This window comes from Staurois parvus, unplaced genomic scaffold, assembly GCF_062004578.1.
Source record: "Staurois parvus isolate SC_StPar_1 unplaced genomic scaffold, SC_StPar_1.0 ptg000365l, whole genome shotgun sequence".
NCBI lineage: Eukaryota > Metazoa > Chordata > Amphibia > Anura > Ranidae > Staurois > Staurois parvus.
In genome coordinates, this window is record NW_028318161.1 from 2,307,867 (window position 1) to 2,330,096 (window position 22,230).

At 36.9% G+C, this 22,230-nt stretch overlaps 1 protein-coding gene across 1 annotated transcript in view; it reads left to right on the forward strand.

Moving 5' to 3' along the window:
* Nucleotides 1-18,780, forward strand: part of LOC149456268 (vascular endothelial growth factor receptor kdr-like) — a 279,835-nt gene extending 261,055 nt beyond the window's left edge. The window contains exon 30 of the mRNA XM_089685194.1: nucleotides 10,735-18,780. Within this exon, the coding sequence (XP_089541320.1) occupies nucleotides 10,735-10,945 (211 nt within the window). The 3' untranslated portion in view covers nucleotides 10,946-18,780. The remainder of the gene's footprint in view (nucleotides 1-10,734) is intronic.
* Nucleotides 18,781-22,230: the final 3,450 nt, after the last annotated feature.

Below are 22,230 nucleotides of genomic sequence, written 5' to 3' on the forward strand. Positions count from 1 at the left end.
GTGCCCCATCATTGTTGTCAGTAGAAAACATAGTGCCTCATTGTTTGTGTCAGTGGAAAGAATAGTGCTCCATTTTTGGTGTCAGCGGAAGGAATAGTGTCCCATCATTGGTGTCAGTAGGAGGAATAGTGTCTCACCATTGGTATCAGTAGGAAACATAGTGCCTCATTGTTTGTGTCAGTGGAAGGAATAGTGCCCCATCATTGGTGTCAGTTGGAGGAATAGTGTCTCATCATTGGTATCAGTAGGAAACATAGTGCCTCATTGTTTGTGTCAGTGGAAGGAATAGTGCCTCATCATTGGTGTCAGTAGAAAACATAGTGCCTCATTATTTGTATCAGTGGAAGGAATAGTGCCCCATTTTTTGTCCCATAGACAAAACATCAAGTGAGAGGAAATCTGTCCATGAGAGTCGCCTCTATAGAGACTGATGAGTCCAGGCAATTGGAAGTGCATGATCGAAATACTGAGGTTTGAAGCCTAAAGGTTTTCTTTAGCCATTAAACAGAACTATCAAAATTTTACTTGAAATTTGTACTGTCAAAAAGACCTGCACAGCTTCCTCAATAATTGCTAACAATATCATTTGTATTTGACAAAGTTAAAGTGCCAATCAACTTTCCTTTGTTAAAGTGGTATTAAACCCAAATGCTAATATTTGTTATATTGCAACTTATCAGTTCTTAGATGTGGTGGCTGCATTAGTTTTATTTTTTGGGGCTTTCTTTCTTTTATTTTCACCTGTTGATCCTGCTAGTAAGTCTGTTATTTTTTAACAGAACACATTGTCCAGCACATGTAGCAGTTAGAATGCTGAGACAAACCATTTAACACTGACAGGGGTGCTTACAATAATCCGCTTTTATTTATGTAAAGCTTTTATCCCTAAAGGACAAAAAATTGCTGTAACTAATTGAAGATTGTTAGCTGGAGTTTGGCTTCAATTTGTTAGTGTATCTAAATCTGCTAGTTCAGATAACACTCCCCTCTCCCCAGACTGACAATGCTGCTGTTTGCTGTGCCCCTTCATTTAGAGTGAGAGCATGCTAACACTGGAGATGTGTTACTGGATGGATCACCAGGTGAAAACAAAAGGAGGAAAGTCTAAAAAAGAAAATGAAATCAGCTACCACATCCAATGTTTGATAGGCTGCAATGTATTACAGTTTTGGTTAGGGGTTATTAACTCTTTACGGTAATAAGAACAGTACTAGCATTGTAACCAACCAGCAAGCTTTGCTTCATTTGCACTAGACAGGATCAGGATACTAAGTATTGGTGCCAGAGCATACTAATATAAATCGGGTGTCAGCAAATTTTTAGGTGGCTGCATAGATGAAATAACCAGTGGTATCTTAATTTAGTCATTCTAGCTGGCATGGCATGATTCCCATCAGGATAAATTTCAAAAATCAAGTGTTCCTGTCATATTAATGTATTTTGTTTAAACTGCGTTGTCTAATCTCCAATTTCTCAACCTATAAAATGCATCCTCCAAACATGTCTTGTAAACTTCATACAACACTCAGAAGGCACAGAAATTCAGTGAAAGATATTTTACCCATCAATTTATTCCAGTCCACCTTGAACATTTGTATACTTAAAGTGCAACTCCATCCAAAACTTCTGTTTTGTTTTGGATAGAGTAGAAAAAGGTTAGAACTTGTCTGATTTTTGTTGCTGTGTGTGTGTCCCTGCTTGGGTGACCCCACATGGAAAAAAAAAAGTTTGAAATATATTTTAAAAATATTCTTCCCAAATATATTGACATATATTTGAAATGCTACAATTTTGGCCATATTCAATATATTTCAATATATATTTCAACAAATAAATATATATATATATATATATATATATATATATATATACTGTATGTTGAAATGCGTTTTTATTACAAAATATCTGAAAAATATTTTTAAAAATACATTTCAAATATACTGTATGTCTTTAAAAATACAAATCTACATTTTGTGAATGCATTTACAAATATATGTAAAAATATATGTTAAAATGACCTTTTTATATGTTGAAAAAAATCTGAAGAATATATATATATAAAAAAAAAATATTTTCAAAAATATATATTCTTTAAATATATTCGTCAGATTTTTTTAACATACTGTAAAAAATAGTCATTAGTATATTTTTACATATATTTGTAAATGCATTAAAAAAATGTAGATTTGTATTTTTTAATTTTTTTTTTAATATATTGAATATGGCCAAAATGTTTGCATTTCAAACATATGTCAATATATTTTGGAGGAATATTTTTAAAATTTATTTCAAATATATTTTTCTTCCATATGGGACATCACATTACATCCTGTTCTGATGGCACTTGTCACTGGAAAGAGAGGGGAAATCTCCCCAGTGATTTACTGGGTAACTTATCAAACATAGAATTGTCATACAGAAGCAGTCAAGATCACTTATATTTCTGCATTGCAGTGCATTATGGAAAACACATAGATTTTAGGGCCTACAGAAATTATTAGTAACACAACAGAATAGATATTTGGTATTTTCGACATGTTTTACTGTATTTTTACACATTATACCCTACTGTATGACCAGCAGGCAGACGTAATTGTATGCATTATGTTTTAAGGAATATAGCAAAATGCATGCTGATGCATATCAGCGTAATGTGGAAATTCCCATTCTGTAAACGAAAGCCATAACAAAACCACATAAGATCTTTTTTCAAAATAACCAATACCATTTTTAGGGTACATTGAAATCAGGTGCAGTGGGGCTGCATTGGACAGTTATTCCAGCATAGTCCCACTGCACTCCACAGCATTGACACATCAGCACTGCCTGCACTGCAATTCATATTAGCAGTTGCGTTGTAATACAGCAGCTGGTGTGAATGGACCTATAGAGGGTACAAGAGAATGCTGAATCTAACTACTATTTGATCAAATTCCATAATCTGTCAATTTAAATGGTGAATATTTTATAAACAGAAATGTCATTATTTAAAGGACTGGCATGTGGCCTCAATCTATTCTAAATCGCTTACACAAGACTTACTCAACTTTCACATAACTGTTACTTGCAGTTAAAGTAATTTTTAAAGGCAAATTTGTCTTTATTATTTTGCATAAATTTAACAGACATAGCATGAGAAGTGTAAAGAACATGTACAAGTAGATAAACAAAAAAAACATCACAGATGAGGTTATGACCCATGTGGATGTATGAAAACATATTGTAAAGCGCTGAGCAAACTGTTGGCGCTATATAAATCCTGTATAATAATAATGAAAATGATGCAGTAAAACTGCAAGAGGGAAGGATCAATAACTTATAATACGGAGGTAAAACATAATAAAGTATCAGGGGGGTATCCCCGGGTGAGATGTCGGACACAATATGAGAACTCCATACAACCAAAAATGTAAACTAAAAAAAAAGAAATAAAAGAAAAAAAAAGGGGGGGGGGGAGCCAGCAAAAAGGAAAGCAAAAGAGGAGGAGAGAAGAGAGGGGATTGGGAGACAGTTAAAGTAATTTTTAATTGCATTTCTGTGATGTCATAATGTCAGATACCCTGGCCATGTGCATATTTACCACAAGGCAATGTAAACTAAAAAAAAAGAAATAAAAGAAAAAAAAAGGGGGGGGGGGAGCCAGCAAAAAGGAAAGCAAAAGAGGAGGAGAGAAGAGAGGGGATTGGGAGACAGTTAAAGTAATTTTTAATTGCATTTCTGTGATGTCATAATGTCAGATACCCTGGCCATGTGCATATTTACCACAAGGCAAAGAAGGCATTTGCCTAGGGCAGCATTTTTCAGGTGGGCAGCAGCATTTTTCAGGGGGGCAGCACCGCCCCCTGAAAGATGGGATGGAAGAAGGGACACATGCAGCATGGGGACCAGGTGGGATCTGAGAGAGGCAGGGCTGCTTGATGGTGTATGCAGAGCCTGACTCTTGTTCCTGGGGATATCCAGAAGGGGAGTGTCTTCTCTCTCACTATGGTGGTGGGAGACCGCCATTGTATGGGGGGCAGTGGTAGTGGAAGGCTCTCTCGGGTGGGGGGGGGCTGAGGTGTTGTTGGTCAATGTCAGGCTCTCTTTGTAGGGGAGGGGGGTGTTGGTCGGTGTCAGGGTCTCTCCGCGGGGGGGGATGAGTCAATTTTTGTGTTGCCTAGGGCAGCATGAAACCTAAATACACCCCTGACCCTGGCCAATATCCAGCACACACTCACTTGGCTGTCTGCCTGCCGCTGTCTTAACAGTTCTAAGTCCTTTTACACTGAGCAGTCATATATAAACTTTATCTTCTTCTGCAACAGATAAATGTGTAAGAATTTTAAACAAATAACAGAATCTGTCCAGACTGGTGACTGCAGGTGATTAAAAGGCCACCTTGCTGCCAAATAATGTCCTAGCTGTGATTTTTTTTTTGTATGTGTGTGTGCCATAATTGCAGAAATATGTCATTTAGTGCAAAAACTAGCTGTCATTTCTGGCACAGAGAAGAGTTAGATATTAATGTCCTTAATCTAGGGTCCTTATCAGTCCACAAAACACATATTGGAGCTGACTTACTGACGCTCAGTTCACACTAGTATGGTTTTAGAGGACGTGGCACTGCAGCCCGTTCATTTGAATGGACTGCCATGCCTCAGAAAATTCAGGAAAAAGGTCCCTACACCTTTCCAGAAATCACAGCTGGCACTGGGAACCGTGTTACAGTGCGGTTCCCAGTGCAGGAGCGATTTCCAGTGCGGGTTATGTGCCATTAAAGATTAATGATACCCACCCACTGATCCCGCGTTTTGTGTGCGGGTGGTTGCAGCTGTGGGTCAGGATCTGTGCAGGTCCAGCAGTGGTTTCCACCCACGCTCGTGTGAACTGATCCTAAAAGTGGAGAGAGCAAAATCTGGTGCAGCTCTGCATAGAAACCAATCAGCTTCCAGTTTTTTTTTTCAAAGCTTAATTGAACAAGCTGAAGTTGGAAGCTGATTGGCTGCCATGAACAGCTGTGCCAGATTTCGCACTCTCTAGTTTTACTAAATCAACCCCATTGTGTAGTAAGCAAAGATTTAATTAGTGCAAACCAGTACAAATCAGTGCCCCAAAGCACTTTACAAAACTACTTATAATACTTACACTTGCTTAATAGTCTAAAAAGGTATTTGGCAACAATAACAACATCTGAAGTGTGTTTTTATAGCATGTGCTAGCAGCAGCCATAAATCCTTTATAACATCAATCACACTTGCTGATTGCTTACCATTCAGCCTAAACAGGATTGAGGGAACTCTGGTAGCCTAGAAAAGCTGCAGTCATTTTTATTTGCTAATCCCATTAATATATCCCCTAGTATACTTTATTTGTACTGTTTGGAAAACTTAGCTTAACCACTTCAAGTCTGGACACTTTCACCCCCTTCTAGTCCAGGCCAATTTCAGCTTTCAGCATTTAAATGACAATTGCATGGTCATGCAACACTGTACCCATATGAATTTTTTAGCATTTTTTTGAGACAGATAAAACTTTATTTTGGTGGTATTTATTCACCACTGGGATTTTAATTTTTTTTTGCTATATAAATGAAAAAATCCAAAAATTTAAAAAAAAAGTTTTCTTATAAAATTTTGCAAATAAATAATCTTTCTTCATAAATCTTGGCCAAAATGTATTCATCTATCTTTTTAGTAAAAAAAAACAAAACAAATTAGTTTATAACCAAAAATTCTAATGAAAACAAAAAATGTTTTACATTTTTATTTTTTTTTATATTATTATTTATGGGTTTTTTTAAAACATACTGTCACCCTAGCAGTACTGTGTCACCATAGTGACACTGTACTACTTGTGGGGGGGATGAAGATTTTTTTTCTTTTTTTACACTGATTGCTTTTACACCCATAAAGGCTGTAAAAGCAACCATTTCTCCTTCTCTCTAGCTGCATTCCTGCAGCCATTGAGAAATACTGTGAGAGCTGTGATTGGTCACAGCTTGTCACATGGTATAAGGTCATTGTGAATAGCCTTGTACCATGTGACCTCTGTGATCATTCACAGATTTCACAAGTAGTAAGCAATGATGTCAGGAAGTGACATCTTGTTTACTACTACTCATGTGATCACTGATTGGCCAATCAGTGATTACATGAATCAGGACCTCAAACAGAAGTCCCGAAAAGTGATCTGTGTTCCGCTGTTTCCTCTCAAGAAGCACGCACAGGCAATGGATGCGGGGGAGGGGACGTTTAGAAACATCCACCCTCATCGGCAGCGCTCCCATCCGGCCGTTTATCTACGTGGGCCAGACAGGAAGTGGTTAAGGCAGAGTTGAACTTTCAGTTTAAATCAGCTAAATAAATTCCAGGTGCATCAAAGCAAAAAGTGATCGAAGTCTTTTCAGTTTGTTTTCTAGATTTTCAAGTGGAAAAACCTGTTCCTTGACAGCATGCATGAGCTCAGGTGTGTTCAGACAGGAATCACCTGAGCTATCATGCCAGGAAGTTGTCAAAGCAGACAGCCAATCAGAGGCAGCAAAAGCTTGACCAGGGAATGCCTCTGCCAACTATGATTGGCTGTCTTTCTTTGAAAGCCTCCTGGCGGGATAGCTCAGGCAGGTTCAGACTTGTGTCCATACACACCTGAGCTAATTTTTGTTTGACAGTATACTGCAAAGAAGGTCCCTTGCTTTGAATAAAAGCAGTTGCTGTTCTGCCAACAGTTTTGTGCCCTGCACCTTCAATTTTTAAATTGAAGGATGTTGGGAAGGAGATGCTTGAGAGGGCTACCCACTGAGCAAATTTGTGTGTTTCATAAGAAGCCAGCTGAAATTCTTATGGCGTATGTCCAGCTTTACCATGCTTGTGTTGCAAGATACCTTAGCTGCATGCAACAATAAAAGGGAAGCCTTCTTAAAAAAATAGCTAAGGGTGTATAAAACAAATCTACTTTAACAGCACAGTGGCTAAGTGGTGCAAATTTTAATAGCCTCAGAGGACAGTAAGTGCATAGAGTATGTATGTATTCCTTATGTTTGTCTGACCTTCTGTATGCTAATATAACAATTGCTAAATGAAGTGATCTGTAACATGAAAGGTATAGATGTGAAACTCTGCCAACATCCCCAATAAGACTGCAAAAAAAGACCAAAAACTGGCAAAAAAAATCCCCCTGGGAATTTAAAGGCAGACCAGTATATACAAAATCAGTTACAACATTTTCTATAACAGTGTACGGAGAATATTACATTTCATTTACATATGCCTTACTCCCAAAGCATCTTATTGCTTATTGTCTCTACTACAGTCATAAAGACACCAGCACAGTCATTTTTGGTGGAAGTCAATTAACCTGTAGGAAACCTTAGCATACAGAAGAATGCAAAAAAGACCAAAAATTGGCAAATAAATCTCCCTGGGACTTTAAAGGCATACTAGTACAGTATATACAAAATCAGGCTTAAATCTTAAAAGCAATATCAATCTTTATCGGTAGATATGCATTATTGATAAGAACAAAAGAACCACATAGGTCCATAAAACCACATGAACAGTGTGGGTTAGTAGACAGTATTGCATACAATCAAGGAATGATACAGAGTATATACAGTCATGGCCGAAATTGTTGGCACCCTTGATATTTTTCCTGAAAATCAAGTATTTCACACAAAAAAGGTATTGCATTAACACATGTTTTGCTATACACATGTTTATTCCCTTTGTATGTATTGGAACAAATATAAAACAGAGGCAGAAAAGCAAATATGACATAATGTCACACAAAACCCCAAAAATGGGCTGGACAAAAGTATTGGCACCCTTAACTTAATATTTGGTTGCACACCCTTTGGAAAACATAACTGAAATCAGTCGCTTCCTATAACCATCAATAAGCTTCTGACACCTCTCACCCGGAATTTTGGACCACTCTTCCTTTGCAAACAGCTCCAGGTCTCTCTTATTGGAAGGACACCTTTTCCCAACAGCAATTTTAAGATCTCTCCACAGGTGTTCAATGGGATTTAGATCTGGGCTCATTGCTGGCCACTTCAGAACTCTCCAGCGCTTCTTTGCCATCCATTTCTGAGTGCTTTTTGACGTATGTTTGGGGTCATTGTCCTGCTGGAAGACCCAGGATCTTGGACGCAAACCCAGCTTTCTGACACTGGGCCCTACAGTGCGACCCAAAATCCTTTGGTAATCCTCAGATTTCATGATGCCTTGCACACAGTCAAGGCACCCAGTGCCAGAGGCAGCAAAACAACCCCAAAACATCATTGAACCTCCACCATATTTTACCGTAGGTACTGTGTTTTGTTCTTTGTAGGCCTCATTCCGTTTTCGGTAAACAGTAGAATGATGTGCTTTACCGAAAAGCTCTATCTTGGTCTCATCTGTCCACAAGACGTTTTCCCAGAAGGCTTTTGGCTTACTCAAGTACATTTTGGCAAACTGTAGTCTTGCTTTTTTATGTCTCTGTGTCAGCAGTGGGGTCCTCCTGGGTCTCCTGCCATAGCGTTTCATTTCATTTAAATGTCGACGGATAGTTCGCGCTGACACTGATGCTCCCTGAGCCTGCAGGACAGCTTGAATGTCTTTGGAACATGTTTGGGGCTGCTTATCCACCATCCGGACTATTCTGCGTTGCAATCTTTCATCAATTTTCCTCATCCGTCCACGACCAGGGAGATTAGCTACAGTGCCATGGGTTGCAAACTTCTTGATAATGTTGCGCACTGTGGACAAAGGCAAATCTAGTTCTCTGGAGATGGACTTGTAACCTTGAGATTGTTGATATTTTGCCACAATTTTGGTTCTCAGGTCCTCAGACAGTTCTCGTCTCCTCTTTCTGTTGTCCATGCTTAGTGTGGCACAGACAGACACACAATGCAAAGGTTAAGTGAACGTCTCTCCTTTTTATCTGCTTTCAGGTGTGATTTCTATATTGCCCACACCTGTTACTTGCCCCAGGTGAGTTTACAGGAGCATCACATGCTTGTAACATTCTTATTTATCCGCAGTTGTGAAAGGGTGCCAATACTTTTGTCCAGCCCATTTTTGGAGGTTTGTGTGACATTATGTCGAATTTGCTTTCTTTCCTCCCTTTTTTTGTTTTGTCCCAATACACACAAAGGGAATAAACATGTGTATAGCAAAACATGTGTTAATGCAATACGTTTCGTGAGAAATACATGATTTCCTGGAGAAATATCAAGGGTGCCAACAATTTCGGCCATGACTGTATACTCTAACACATGGAGACACACCATCAAAACACTGCCAAAGAATTTATAGCTTGGTCAGCCTCGGTGTAGTCTTCAATATATCCTGACATGTTTCGTAAAAAAGCATTCCTTTTTCAAGCATAATAGGTATATTATACAGTACAGTATAATAGGTACAAAATCAATATATCATAACAGTAATCATACGGTAGAAAGCAATTTTTTACAATAGTAATATCAAAATATGGCATACATGTGTTACCAATTACAATGTAATTTCAATACACTTACATCCTCCGTGTCTAAATAAGATCTGAGTTTCATCAGACAAAATTGTAATGCAAATGGAGTTGCTGTCAGCCCACGGCCCACACTGATACCACTAAGGAGACAACCTCAAGACATCAGCTACAAGGATCCCATGGACTCCAACCCGCAGTGGCATGGGTATCTAAAAATTCTATAGGGGTATAAATAAATATATGCATAGAAAATGCCAAAAGCAAATGGGGACCAACTACGTCACCACCAGGTAATAAGGCTACATATCAGGCCAACAGTACAAGGGTGGAGGTATGGATTAAGAAAGGGGAGAGGAGGAGAAGGGAAAAAAGGGGGGGGGGGGCAGTAGGTACAGAATGTGTAGGTACAGAATCTGGTAGAAATGGTACCAAAAACGTATCAAGGTAAAGCGCTTACCCAGATTCCAAATGAAGAAAATTCCTGCATAGTGGCCAAGGTGCTTCCAAAAGGACACATGGAGGAAGTAGATTGATATATATATTATTATTTTTTTGGATACCCATGATTACTGTTATGGTTTATTGATTTTGTACCTATTATATTGTAGTATCACTATACCCAACTCTTTCCCTTGAAGAAGGAATGCTTTTTTCCAAAACATGTCGGGATATATTGAAGACTACACTGAGGCTGACCAAGCTATACATTCTTTGGCAGTGTTCTGATGGTGTGTCTCCATGTGTTAGGGTATACTTTGTATCATTACTTGATTGTATAAAATACTACCCACTAACCCACACTGTTCATGTGGTTTTATGGACCTATGTGGTTCTTTTGTTCTTATCAATAATACATATCTACCAATAAAGATTGATATTGCTTTTAAAATAGCCTGATTCTGTATATACTAGTCTGCCTTTAAAGTCCCAGGGGGATTTTTTTGCCAATTTTTGGTCTGTTTTGCATTCTTCTGTATGCTAAGGTTTCCTACAGGTTAATTGGCTTCCACTTAAATTGACTGTGCTGGTGTCTTTATGACTGTAGTAGAGACAATAAGCAATAAGATGCTTTGGGAGTAAGGCTTATGTAAATTAAATGTAATATTCTCTGTACACTATTACAGAAAATGTACCTATACAAACTAGAAAATTATGAATTTTAATTAGCTGTCATTGCACCTTAAAATCTGTTTCACCCCTTCTTGTAATAACTAGTCTTGGCTGTCTCCACATATAATGTAAAATACATCGTTAGTTTAACTTTTGATTGTTTTTTTCTGTCCACAGTATGAAAGCAGTAAGCAAAAGCAAGGAGTCTGTGCTTGGGGAGAATGAACGAAATCTTGTGAAATACCAGCCATCTAGCCAGATCGAAGAATACCCTCCAGACCTCACACTTGAAGAGCTTGTCCTTATGCCAATGGATATGAACCTTGAGTGTCACAGCCCACCACCAGATTATAACTCAGTCATTCATTATTCAGCTCCTCCAGTGTAGCGAATGGGGCAATCCAATTCTTGGTGGATCAGCTAACAGCTTCTTTTCTAATACAGCCAAATGTAAAAGACACTTTACAGACCTATGACTGTCTAAGTATTAAGAAATGGATACCAGGTATTGCCCTATTTGGTGTGACTGAAAGAAACGTACAAAAATTTGCTGGTATTTAAAAAAATAAACAAAAAAAAATCTTATTTCACAGAGATATTAGCACCAAAATGGACATATGTTAATTTATAAAAGCACAATATTTAAGACTGAATGCTGTTACTAACATGAAGATTTATATGTGTCTATTTGGAATTTTATATATTTACGCTTTACTACAGCTTTTTGTTATAAAACATATGTGTATCAAAGCTAAAGAAGTGAGCAAAATATTCTTTGTCAGTACACCAAATACAAACTACTATGGTAGATTTCCAGGGTAAATCGATGACTGCAATATACGTATTTACCACTGGATAGGAACCTGTGAATTTAATGAGTTCAAAAACATTTTTACCAAAGATTTTATTTTGTGTTTCCATGATAGGAATGACAGAAAAAAGTCAAGTGAACTGATGTTCATAGGTGAAAGTCGTCTGAGCCAAAATCATTTTGTCACATACTGCTGTATTTCTGTGACATAATGAATGTTATAGCATTCTTAGGGATTTATGTGGATTCTAGATATGTCATATGCAGTGCTGGTATCCCAAATCCCAAGCTAGCATTGTAAGTGTTGAAACATCCCTCCTTAAATGTAGAACAAAACCTGGTTGCTCAGTCCAGTCAATAGACAACAATTACATTTAATTTTTCTACATTGGCCAGTGTAAAAGATTCCTATTGACTAATTATTGCAGTGACCTGTGTTTTAGCCAAACTGTTTCCTTGGGTTACATTTTACATTTTTAACATTTTGGCCAAATAAAAAAACAAATGGATAGTCATACTACAGTAAATGCTTGGGTTGCACTGCGTGGTGAGTTCTACACTGCCATAAAAACACTCTGGAACATAATGGTGTTAGATGCCAACATACAATTTGTTCAGTGCATGCCTGGAATGAAACCTCTTGGACCTGTCAGGATACAATATTAGTGTTTTTAGATTTGCTAATTAATATTGTGCTCCAACTGTTATGCCTGATGAGTTTTGCTTTTTTTTCTCTAAGCAAAGTTAGCCAAAACTATTATTGAGTGTAATAGAAAGAGGTGCTTGTTATGGACATTACACCTTTTTTTGGGCCAAGCAATTTAAAACCTTTGCAGAAATGACATTGTACATGTTCCATGAAGCTGCAATACTTGGTAGAGCACAAGTCTATATGATTGTATGTGCAATTATACATGGTTCTGTGTTTGATCATCTGCTAGTATTTCTAATGTGTGTGATACCAAATTTTTATATCAAAACCTAAGCTAAAATGTTAACCAAAGTACTAAATGGTGGATTTCCTTAAGGCTTAAGGTAAACACAGGCAAATAAACACACAGGACTAAATAAACACAAAAGGGGCACAAGGTATATACTGGGAGCACAGACCTAAACTGCATCTAGTGAAATGATTAAAGGTGATAAGGGCTATAAAGCTGGGTAATCTTGTTTTAATCATGTGAGTTTATTAAATAGAGTGTGACAAAGTTATAATTATGATGCAGGGCACAATAACCTATAACAACCAATTTCTGTTACTGTAATAAAATGAGCTAAAATACTACTAATTTTTAAAGTTCCAGCACTTTTTACTATCATTCTTGCCCTTGTCACTGTCTTAGAGTGTTTTCAACTTTTGCTGTCAAATACAAGAAAACCACACTATACATTTGGTCTGTGTTCCCATTTATATGGCATGCCTAAAAATAATTTAAAACATTTTTTTTTAACCTTTCTAGGGTTTTGTTTGTTTGTTTTTTAATTGAAGCAGGCCTCAACAGACAGAAAACTACTACAATTTTTAGTGAAAGGAAAATCAATCTGTCCCTGCAGACAAGGAGGGACACACAGAGTTTCCTCTCATTGACATAGAATGCGCACCTTCTACATTGACATAGAATGTGCACCTTCTACATTGACATAGAATGCGCACCTACTACATTGACATAGAATGTGCACCGTGTTCCACACTTGTTCACAAATAATACAGAGATCTGCCAGTGCAATACAGACAGAGCTAATTATGGTAAACAGTAACTCCCCCCCCCCCCCCCTCTCTGCTTAGCAGAGGAATACTTCAGTGTTCATGTTTTTAGAAAGGACCAAGCGAAATGTATGCAGCAATTTTTTTTTTATTTTTTTTTAGTCATGCTGTGTGAATGTGAGCATGTAACAAATAAAAAAAGTCTGTATTAACCAAATTAGGCTGCAAAAGTGGAAATATACTGTAAGGGATGAGTCTGACCACACACACCCTTCATGGGACTAGATTTTATAGTAGATCTCCTAATTGCAGTATACAGGCATCTTTAGTGGTCAGTAAATCATATTTCACATTATTTTACCATTAGTACCCTTTTTTAGAATAACCAGCACTGCTGAATTTGGGTAACCAATGTCAGTGTTGCAATAAAGAATGAATAGTGTATGTTACTGGAGAAAGTTTGGTAAAAAATAAATCATGCTTTATTGATATTAGCTTTCCAAAGCACTCGGGCACCCAAATGTTCTTGGGTTTGTCTGTTTCAATATATTTTGTAGAACCATATTGGATAAAGCAATATATGAAGTATTATAAGCAGTTATGTATATTACTAATATTCTTTGGTCTGTTTTAATTTAATTGTTGTACCCCCTACTCCCCCCCCCCCCCAATGATGTAAAAAGTTTATATGGCATAGTTTTCATTACCCTACAGCATATTCTGTATTTTTATTGTGAAGACAATAAGACTGGCTTACCCTCTCAGGGTTAGCATCCTGTTTTTTATTCCAATTGTAGTTAAGTCAATGTAGTTGATTTAGTGAAGGAACAAAGAATGTATACTAAGTAAAGTGAATGTTCACTTTTTTTATTGAGTAAAAATAATCACATCAATCAACCAATCATGTGCAAAATATTGTGCTTTTTTCTTGCATGTGATTGGATATGTAGTTAAAACATTAGATATGAGTTAAAACATCTTCACTTTATTCATTTGCTAAGTGAATATTGGCTTTTTTTTAGCAACTCAATTGCTATGCCTAAACAGACATGACGGGGTTTATTTACTAAAGCTGGAGAGTGCAAAATCAGACTCACTTCTGCATAGAAACCAATCAGCTTCCAGGTTTCATTGCCAAAACTTCATTGAACAAGCTGAGGTTAGAAGCTGATTGGTTTCTATGCAGAAGGGAGTCTGATTTTGGACTCTCCAGCTTTAGTAAATAAACCCCGACATGTCTGATAAAAAATAGAAAAAGCTGCCTTAAAAAGAGTAGGGAGTAGCAGAAAAAAAAGAAGAAAGCAAAGGGCATTACCAATGATATGCTTAAGTTTTATACATTCTGACCACTGTAAAGTTATATATCATATTTTGAAATGTTCAGACTTGTTTTAAAATGTCAAGTTTGCTTTGTTTCATTGTTCAACAACTCAGTGTGTTTGGGGGTAGTTGGGTTGAGGATAAATTCTGAGCATTGAATCAAAATATATGGTCTTAGCCGTGGATTATTGTTTATACAGTATGAATCCCTTCTCAAGAACTTCATCCATTCCATTTGCTTTTTGCACTTTATCTGACTACACACACCTTTTGCCATGTCCTGATAAACTATGTAAACAAAAACTTTTTTTAGTAAAATGTATTTTATATGAAGCATTCCTACTTTTTCCAGGAAGTTAGTTGTAGAATAGTCTTTCATAGAGCAGCTGATCTTATCCCCCTTCCCAATGGCACATACTCAACTACATTTTTTTTTCTCTGCAGCTCCATTCGGCTGCAAAGAAAATACTCGATCCTGTATGGAGGAACATCTAGCTCACTCCATGTCACAACACTGTGCCAATCACTAAGCACCAATGCTGTCACAAGGGAAGAGCCTTTGGCTCTGTGTAAGCTAAGACTTACACTGAACAGCTTCTGCTTCTCCCAGAGTCAAACCAAACAGCAGGGTAGCAAAGGTGCTGGGAATAAGGGAAAAATAGTACATCAGCTACTTTACCTTCTATGGGCAAAGCACAGGTTTATTCTTAACTGAAACTCAGTCTAATGCTATATTAGTGAAGAAAAGCATGCAAGTATAAAGTAAATGATTGTAGCAACATTACCACTATGGTGCTAAAGATGTCACTTGTGCTGTATAATAAGAATATCTTGAATTTCCTTGCCTTTGGCTAAACCAGTTCATAGTAAGCCCACCTCATTGATATGATAGGACTGCTTTATATTCATGATTTCTAGATGGTGAACTGGAAAACGGTTTTCATCGCCTGAGATCACAAAGTATTTCACACTTCTAGTTCTATCTGACAAGCTTGATGTAGTAAAGCAAGGCAGTGAAATAATGAAGAACCAAGAGAGGTTATAAGAGATTTTCAACTGTCTTAGACTAATCTTTGTCTCTCATGGGTCTCTGTACCTTAAGGGGTTTTGGGATAACCAGTAGATAGTCATTGCTACATATATCCCATTTATTCAAAATGTTTAATTTATGAACTTGAAACAAGAATAAGAACATTTGACTTTTCCCTTAATTTTACTGAGCTGCATGCTTGTTCTGGGTCAGGGACTCAGTGTACTAGAGCCAGAGGGTCAACATATCAGCCAGAAACTAGCATTTTCATAAGTGTCAGTGTAAGCTGCCATATCTATCTCATGACAGGTTTACTTTAAATAAGGTATGAATGAATAGGCCTTCAGCAACAGGAATTCAGATTTTTGGATGGAATATTTAATGCTGGCGGTGTCTTCCTATAGACACACTAGTATCTAAATTCTACATTAAATTACAGTAGTAATAGGCAAACATTTCAAAGGGGCACAACTTACATCATAATCTACAAAAACAAAAGCGAACAGTGCAGTATTAGCCTGGGTTTACACAGATGCGGTCCAGAATTCACATCATTTTCTGTGCGATTTCCTTACCGCATCAGAATCGCACCCCGTTCATGTGAACCACCGCAGGTGTGTATGTTAAGTTAACAACACCCCAAAATCGGTCCGCAAAACTCAGTGCGATGTGCAGAATCGGATCGCATAGGTGTGAATACCCATGCGACCCAATTCTAGTGCAGACCAAAAAAAGGGTCCTACATCTTTTTGGTGCGCATGCGGTGTGGTTAGAGCCATACAAAATGTTCCTGTGCGAATTACATGTGATGTACCACACCGCATATATCTGAACCTAAGCTTAATTGTGTTTAAAATGTTGATTTCACTGTTCTGTCTTGTGATTTAAGATTGTCCAAAAGATCTAGTTGTTCTTTGAAATGAAACAATATTGCTGAATGTTGCTTTATAATGCTACTTTAGCCACATTGTAGTTGGACAATAAACTACCCAGGAGAAGCTTGGAAACCGTGCTTACTATGTCAAAGGAAGGTTTTTTACATGTTGTGCGACATCATTTCTCAGGGAATTCAAAAAGGGAAAGTTTATTTACTAGAGTTTAAGGGAAAGTTCATCACAACAGCATTTTTTTGTAATTTTAATGATGGAGGATGCATAGAATAAACTGGCAGGGCACATTTTCAGATCATTTGGCACATAACTCATTGGAAATAAATATATAAGTATAATTACAGTATACCTACTCAAAGGGAGTTTTACACATTTGCAAAGTTTGGCATTTGTTGTTCTGTGAATAGTAATGTCTGTGATGCTGCACTGCATTATGCCCAAATTATAAACATGATGATAGCTACATTTTTTAGTCTTAAGATGTCTCTAATAGAAAGTCAGATAAATTCAGTAAGTCCGGGACTACCCAGGCAATTAAGATTCCATTTCAAACTTTTTGGTCAGAGCATTATGTCAGCCATTAATGTGTGTTACCTTATGGCAGCCAATTAATTTAAATGAGCTGCCAGTGCACTACAAAGGACCAGAAAATGCACCTGCACTATTTATCCAAAGCAGCGCATCAAAATGCATGGCAGTACATTACTGGAGCTCTGGTGTTCTAAATGCAGGTGCATCAGAAGTGCGTTCCTTTATGGCATTGCAACACACTAATCCATACAATGCATATGCGTGAAGTCAACCATGATCCCTTTGCTACTAAAAGATGTAACAGCATATTGACAGTCATCCAATTAGCAGAACACTGATATCAATGATGATATCAGATTGTTACAGAATAATAAAACAATAAAGTTGCAGAAAAAAATGTAGTTCAGCCTCCTAGAGGCAGAGATGTAATTCCTTGTATGTACAATAAAAAGGGTAGTATGTGTTCTTAAAGTAAAACTATGACAGTAGAAATATGGAAACTTCCATTCTTGAATTGTTTTCAGAGGTGCAGGCTTTTGGGGCTGTCATTTCTCATCCTGGCTTCAGTCTGAAAAGTCTGAACTCCCATCCTTCATGCTAGTTCCAACTCAGTTACTTGCTAGGTATTGGAGACCATAGCAGGAGGACCTATTTACAGCTTCTATTTTTAAGAGAAACCTGTACTGAGAAAAAGTTTGACAACAACTTAAGTGAACTAAATGGAGCCCTTTAAAAAAACACAATAAATAACATAGATAACAGCACTTTTCTCCAACTTTATGACTGTATACTAAGGGTATACTTATGCACATTATTGAGAAAAATTTGCCATCCTTTTGACACTATTTTTTCATTGGATGTTATAACAATACCTGGCAACATCTTAGTTAAGCAATTAAAGAGAAAAAGCTTTTTAACACCCTGTCCAAATCAGCTTTTAGTCTAAAAATTGTCCTGGGGGGGACATAAATTTTCCCTATTGCATTTCTGTCCATCATTTAGGGCTAGATTACATCTTATGATACATGCCTTATGATAATAAAGCAGAATTACACCTAAATACAGTATTTGATGCTGTTTAGAGTGGGTTGAGATCAAAGGTGAGTAGTGCTATGTTTTTACAGTTGTTTGTAATGCTGGTTGATAAATCTCACTTTGCCCTCATTCCTGCTGTGAAAACTTCAAGTTGAACTTCCCGTTCCCCACTAGGAGATCAATGACATTGAAATTTCATCAACCTGTTGTAAGATTCTCCATAGGAATGTATAAAGAGTGCACTCTAAAGATGGGAAACAGGAAGCCTGTCTTACCGCTAAGTCTCCGCTATCATGATGAGGTGGGGGTGAGGATTTCCCTCCTGGGGCACAAACAGTGTTAATACCCAACAGGGGAAATTATCCTGATTTATTGTGCCCCAAACTAAAAGTAGAGATTTGGGCAATGTTTCAGCTGTATAGCAAAACTACCTTGTCATACAAAAAGTACTAAATACATTGTTATCTGATATCTGCCTTTATATTTACAGATGTATAATGTCACACTTTTTAAAGTGTTTATGCTGTAAAACTATTACAATGTGTTGTTGACTTTTTATAATAACGGTTATAACCATTCGTTTTTCTAAGTAATCAATGCAACACTACTTTCCACTGAATTGTTTTTTTCAGTGAAAAAAATAAAATTACCTGTATACATGACTTATATTATTTGTACATCTATATAAGAAAGCAAAACAAGGACAATATATGAATTATTGTGGACAGGATGTCAGTCTGTTGTGATGGCGGCTTGTGGCTTGATACTGGTTTCTCCACAAGCCCTAGGATTTAGAAATGTATGCACTGAAATATTTTAAGCTTTCATATGTAGTCGTGAAATGTATTTTATGTATTAACCTAAACAAATTTAAGAAAATAAATTTATATATTTATACAAACCCAATTGTCCTTATATTTGTTTTAAACCCATTTTTTTTAATGATTCTCCTTTTGTAACAACCAATATAATAATTTCTTCCCCTTGTCTTTTTTCATGCTCCTTGCCTATTCAGTGGCCATGAAATGCCCACTAGAAGTTGCCTAGCTTGACTGTAACATTCAGTAAAGCGGAATGCAGCTTACTGTCATTTCTTGTCATGCACAATGCAGATCATAGCATCATCAAGTCAGCAACTGATAATGCAGTGAAATCAGAAGGCTTTTTTGCATAGCCTGTGCATACTACTGTCTAATTTAAGATTTTATACACAGAATCACAGGAAAATGACAGTAAAGGAATTGGAATACAGGAGTATGAAGGAACCTGGCATGGCAAGGTGGAGGTTGACTTTAAATGACACAGGTTTCATGACTTTTTCACGGAAAACTACTTTCATGTAAAATAATGACTGCTTTGGATGGATTCCAATGGTGAATCTATACAAGGTAAAGGTCAGTGATGTATCTAGTGTATTTTACATCTAGAAGGAAGAGATTTTTGACAGTCACCCTCATATGTAAAAATTGTACCCTACATTGATGGTTAGTGGAGACAAGCCCCTTACACTAGTGACCATTGAAAAGTGCACATTGGTGGTTGGTTAAAAAGTAAACTGGTGGTAACTATAGTGCTCCTTACAATGTTAGTCACTTGGAGGAAGAATACCTCTTTTATTGGTGGTTAGTGAAAAGAAATATATCCCTTACATTGGTAGTTAGTGGGAAGAAAAACACCCCTTAGATTAGTGGTTAGTGAATGAAAGAATGTCTCTTACTTTGGCAGTCAGTGGATGGAAGAATGCCCCTTACACTGAGGGCCATTGGGATGAAGCATGCCCCATAAACTGATGTCCAATGGAATGAAGAATGTCCCTTACATTGGAGATCATTGAAAGGAAGAATATTCCCTTACATTGGTGGCCAGTGAGAGGAAGATTGTCCCTTATATTGGTGGTCAGTCAGAGGAAGACTTCCCATAATATTGGTAGTCATGGGAAAGAATGTTCTTTACATTGGTGGTCAATGGGAGGATGAATACTCCTTACACTGATGATCAGTGAGTGGACAAATTCCTCTTATTTGGTGGTCATTGAAAAGAATATCCCTTACATTGGTAATCAGTGGGGTGAAGAATGTCCTTCACACTGATGCAGTTTTGCTGAGTAAAAAAATTCTTTGTATTAGCCACTTTAATGCAGAGTTTACTTTCTGCTGTTTGTTGAAAATGCATCCTAGCCAACACAAAACTGTCAGGAAAAAGTAGTTCTGTGAGCAGGAGCAAACATTTTCAGGAAATTCTTTACACAAATAGTGTTTAGAGTGTCTACAATGTGACTATGGTTACAAACAGCAACATCTCAGATTTGGAACAGTTTTTAAAAATCATAGCTGTTGCAGACTGACAGGATTGCAAATCGACTAAACTAGAGACAATATTACCAAAGTGACTACAACTAACAAAACACTACTATGATATTTCTTCTAGATAAGTGGTTCTCAATCTTAAGGACAACCAGGACCAAGTAAATTTGTCTGAACCTGCAAACTCTTCTGTGTCTGGTGTGTCTGTCTCCTTGCTGAGCTGTCTGGGATGGTGGAAAGTTCATTGGACAATTATTGGAATGATCCTGCATTGAGCCTCGTTTGTCTTCAACCTTGAATCCTCTTGCTCCTCCTATGAACTTCCTATTAAAGCCATGCCTTTGCACATCCTGCTTGCCTGATTATTGTGCTCTCTTCAGCCCATATCTCGCTCTTGTCTCTCCTGCTGTTGTCCATATCTTTGCTATTACTTGTTACTGACATTTGGCGTATTTCTCGACTATGCTCCTGCTTTATCCCAACCTGCAACCACTTGTTAATGACCTTTGACTGCTCTTCTGCTTGATCCCTACCTGCTATATTTGCTTGCTCACCTTCTGGTTGTGCGATCCTGAGGACTGCTATCTGGTACTAACATGCAGCAAAACCCATTTGCACCATCAGGAGCTCTGGTGAATACTGTTTAGTATAGACCCTGCACCCTGAGTGAGCCTACATCATCTGCCAGGGTGAACTACTTGTATACCTATTCTGCTGGTCAGTGGGAGTCTCTCAGATGTTTTTATGACTAATGACCTAAAGATGATGATAATTATTATGGTAATGGTAATATACTGTATGTCTTTAAAAATACAAATCTACATTTTTGGAATGCATTTACAAATATATGTAAAAATATATGTTAAAATTACTTTTTTATATGTTAAAAAAATCTGAAGAATATATGTTTAAAAATATATATTTTTTTAAATATATTCTTCAGATTTCAAAATACAGTATATATTTATTGAAATATATTTTGAAATATATTGAATATGGCCAAAATTTTAGCATTTCAAATACATGTCAATATATTTGGGAAGAATATTTTAAAAACATATTTCAAATATATTTTTCTTCCATATGGGTTGCCCTGTAATGGTCTAGTGCCCCTTTAATTCCAAGCCTGATATCTCGGGCAAGCCAAAGGGGTGATGCAGGAGCAGATGCAGCAGACAAGGTCTGTCTCAGAATTGCTGGAATTTGTGAGACACTAAACATGGTGTACATTTCTCTTTTTCCACCCTAAATAACAGTGTAACGTATGTGGTGTTTTCTATCAAAGCACTGTAAATGTTTTCCTGAACATTTATTAAAATATACATGGGATTGAAGAAATGCTCATGTAGCACATTTTACATTAAAGATTTCCAATTATAAATAAGAGGTTTCTTTTTTTTAGTGTAGAAAAATAAAATCTCTAGCGATAATTAATTTTAGCTGGGAACACTTACTGAGAAATGTGTGCAATATTCTTGCTGTTCTGTTATCTGCCTCTGTTGTATTGATTCAGTGAAATTGACTCATTCTGGAAGCCAACAGTTATTTGAAAAGTTAATCAAAAATATAAGTACAAGTGCTGAGAGATCAATGTGAGCGATACCGCTGAAACAGCAATAACAAGAAATTGACAGCATGAACCCAAACGCTGCAATCTGATTAGGGCACTTATTTTATGAACTACAGAAAATACAGACGTAATCTAAAAAGGATCATGAGAACAGAACCATTTTAATCAAAAACTAAGTTGTTCATTTATTTAAAGCTATTTACACTTCACACACTTCAGTGAAAATTTGCATAGTAATTATTTCTTCTTTAGATTTCATATTTGACAATTAACTTCTGACTCTGAGTTCTTAGAAAAAAAGTTGGTCATTAAAGTAATACATTTTACTGCAATAACTGGTACAGACTGATTAACCCAAATCCAAAGGTCATTAAAGCTTAGATCCCCAGACCAAATTTAGTAGAAATAGTATGAGTCAGTTAACTCATTTATTAGGAAAGAAACAATTTAGAAAGAAGCTCTACTATACTTGCTAAAA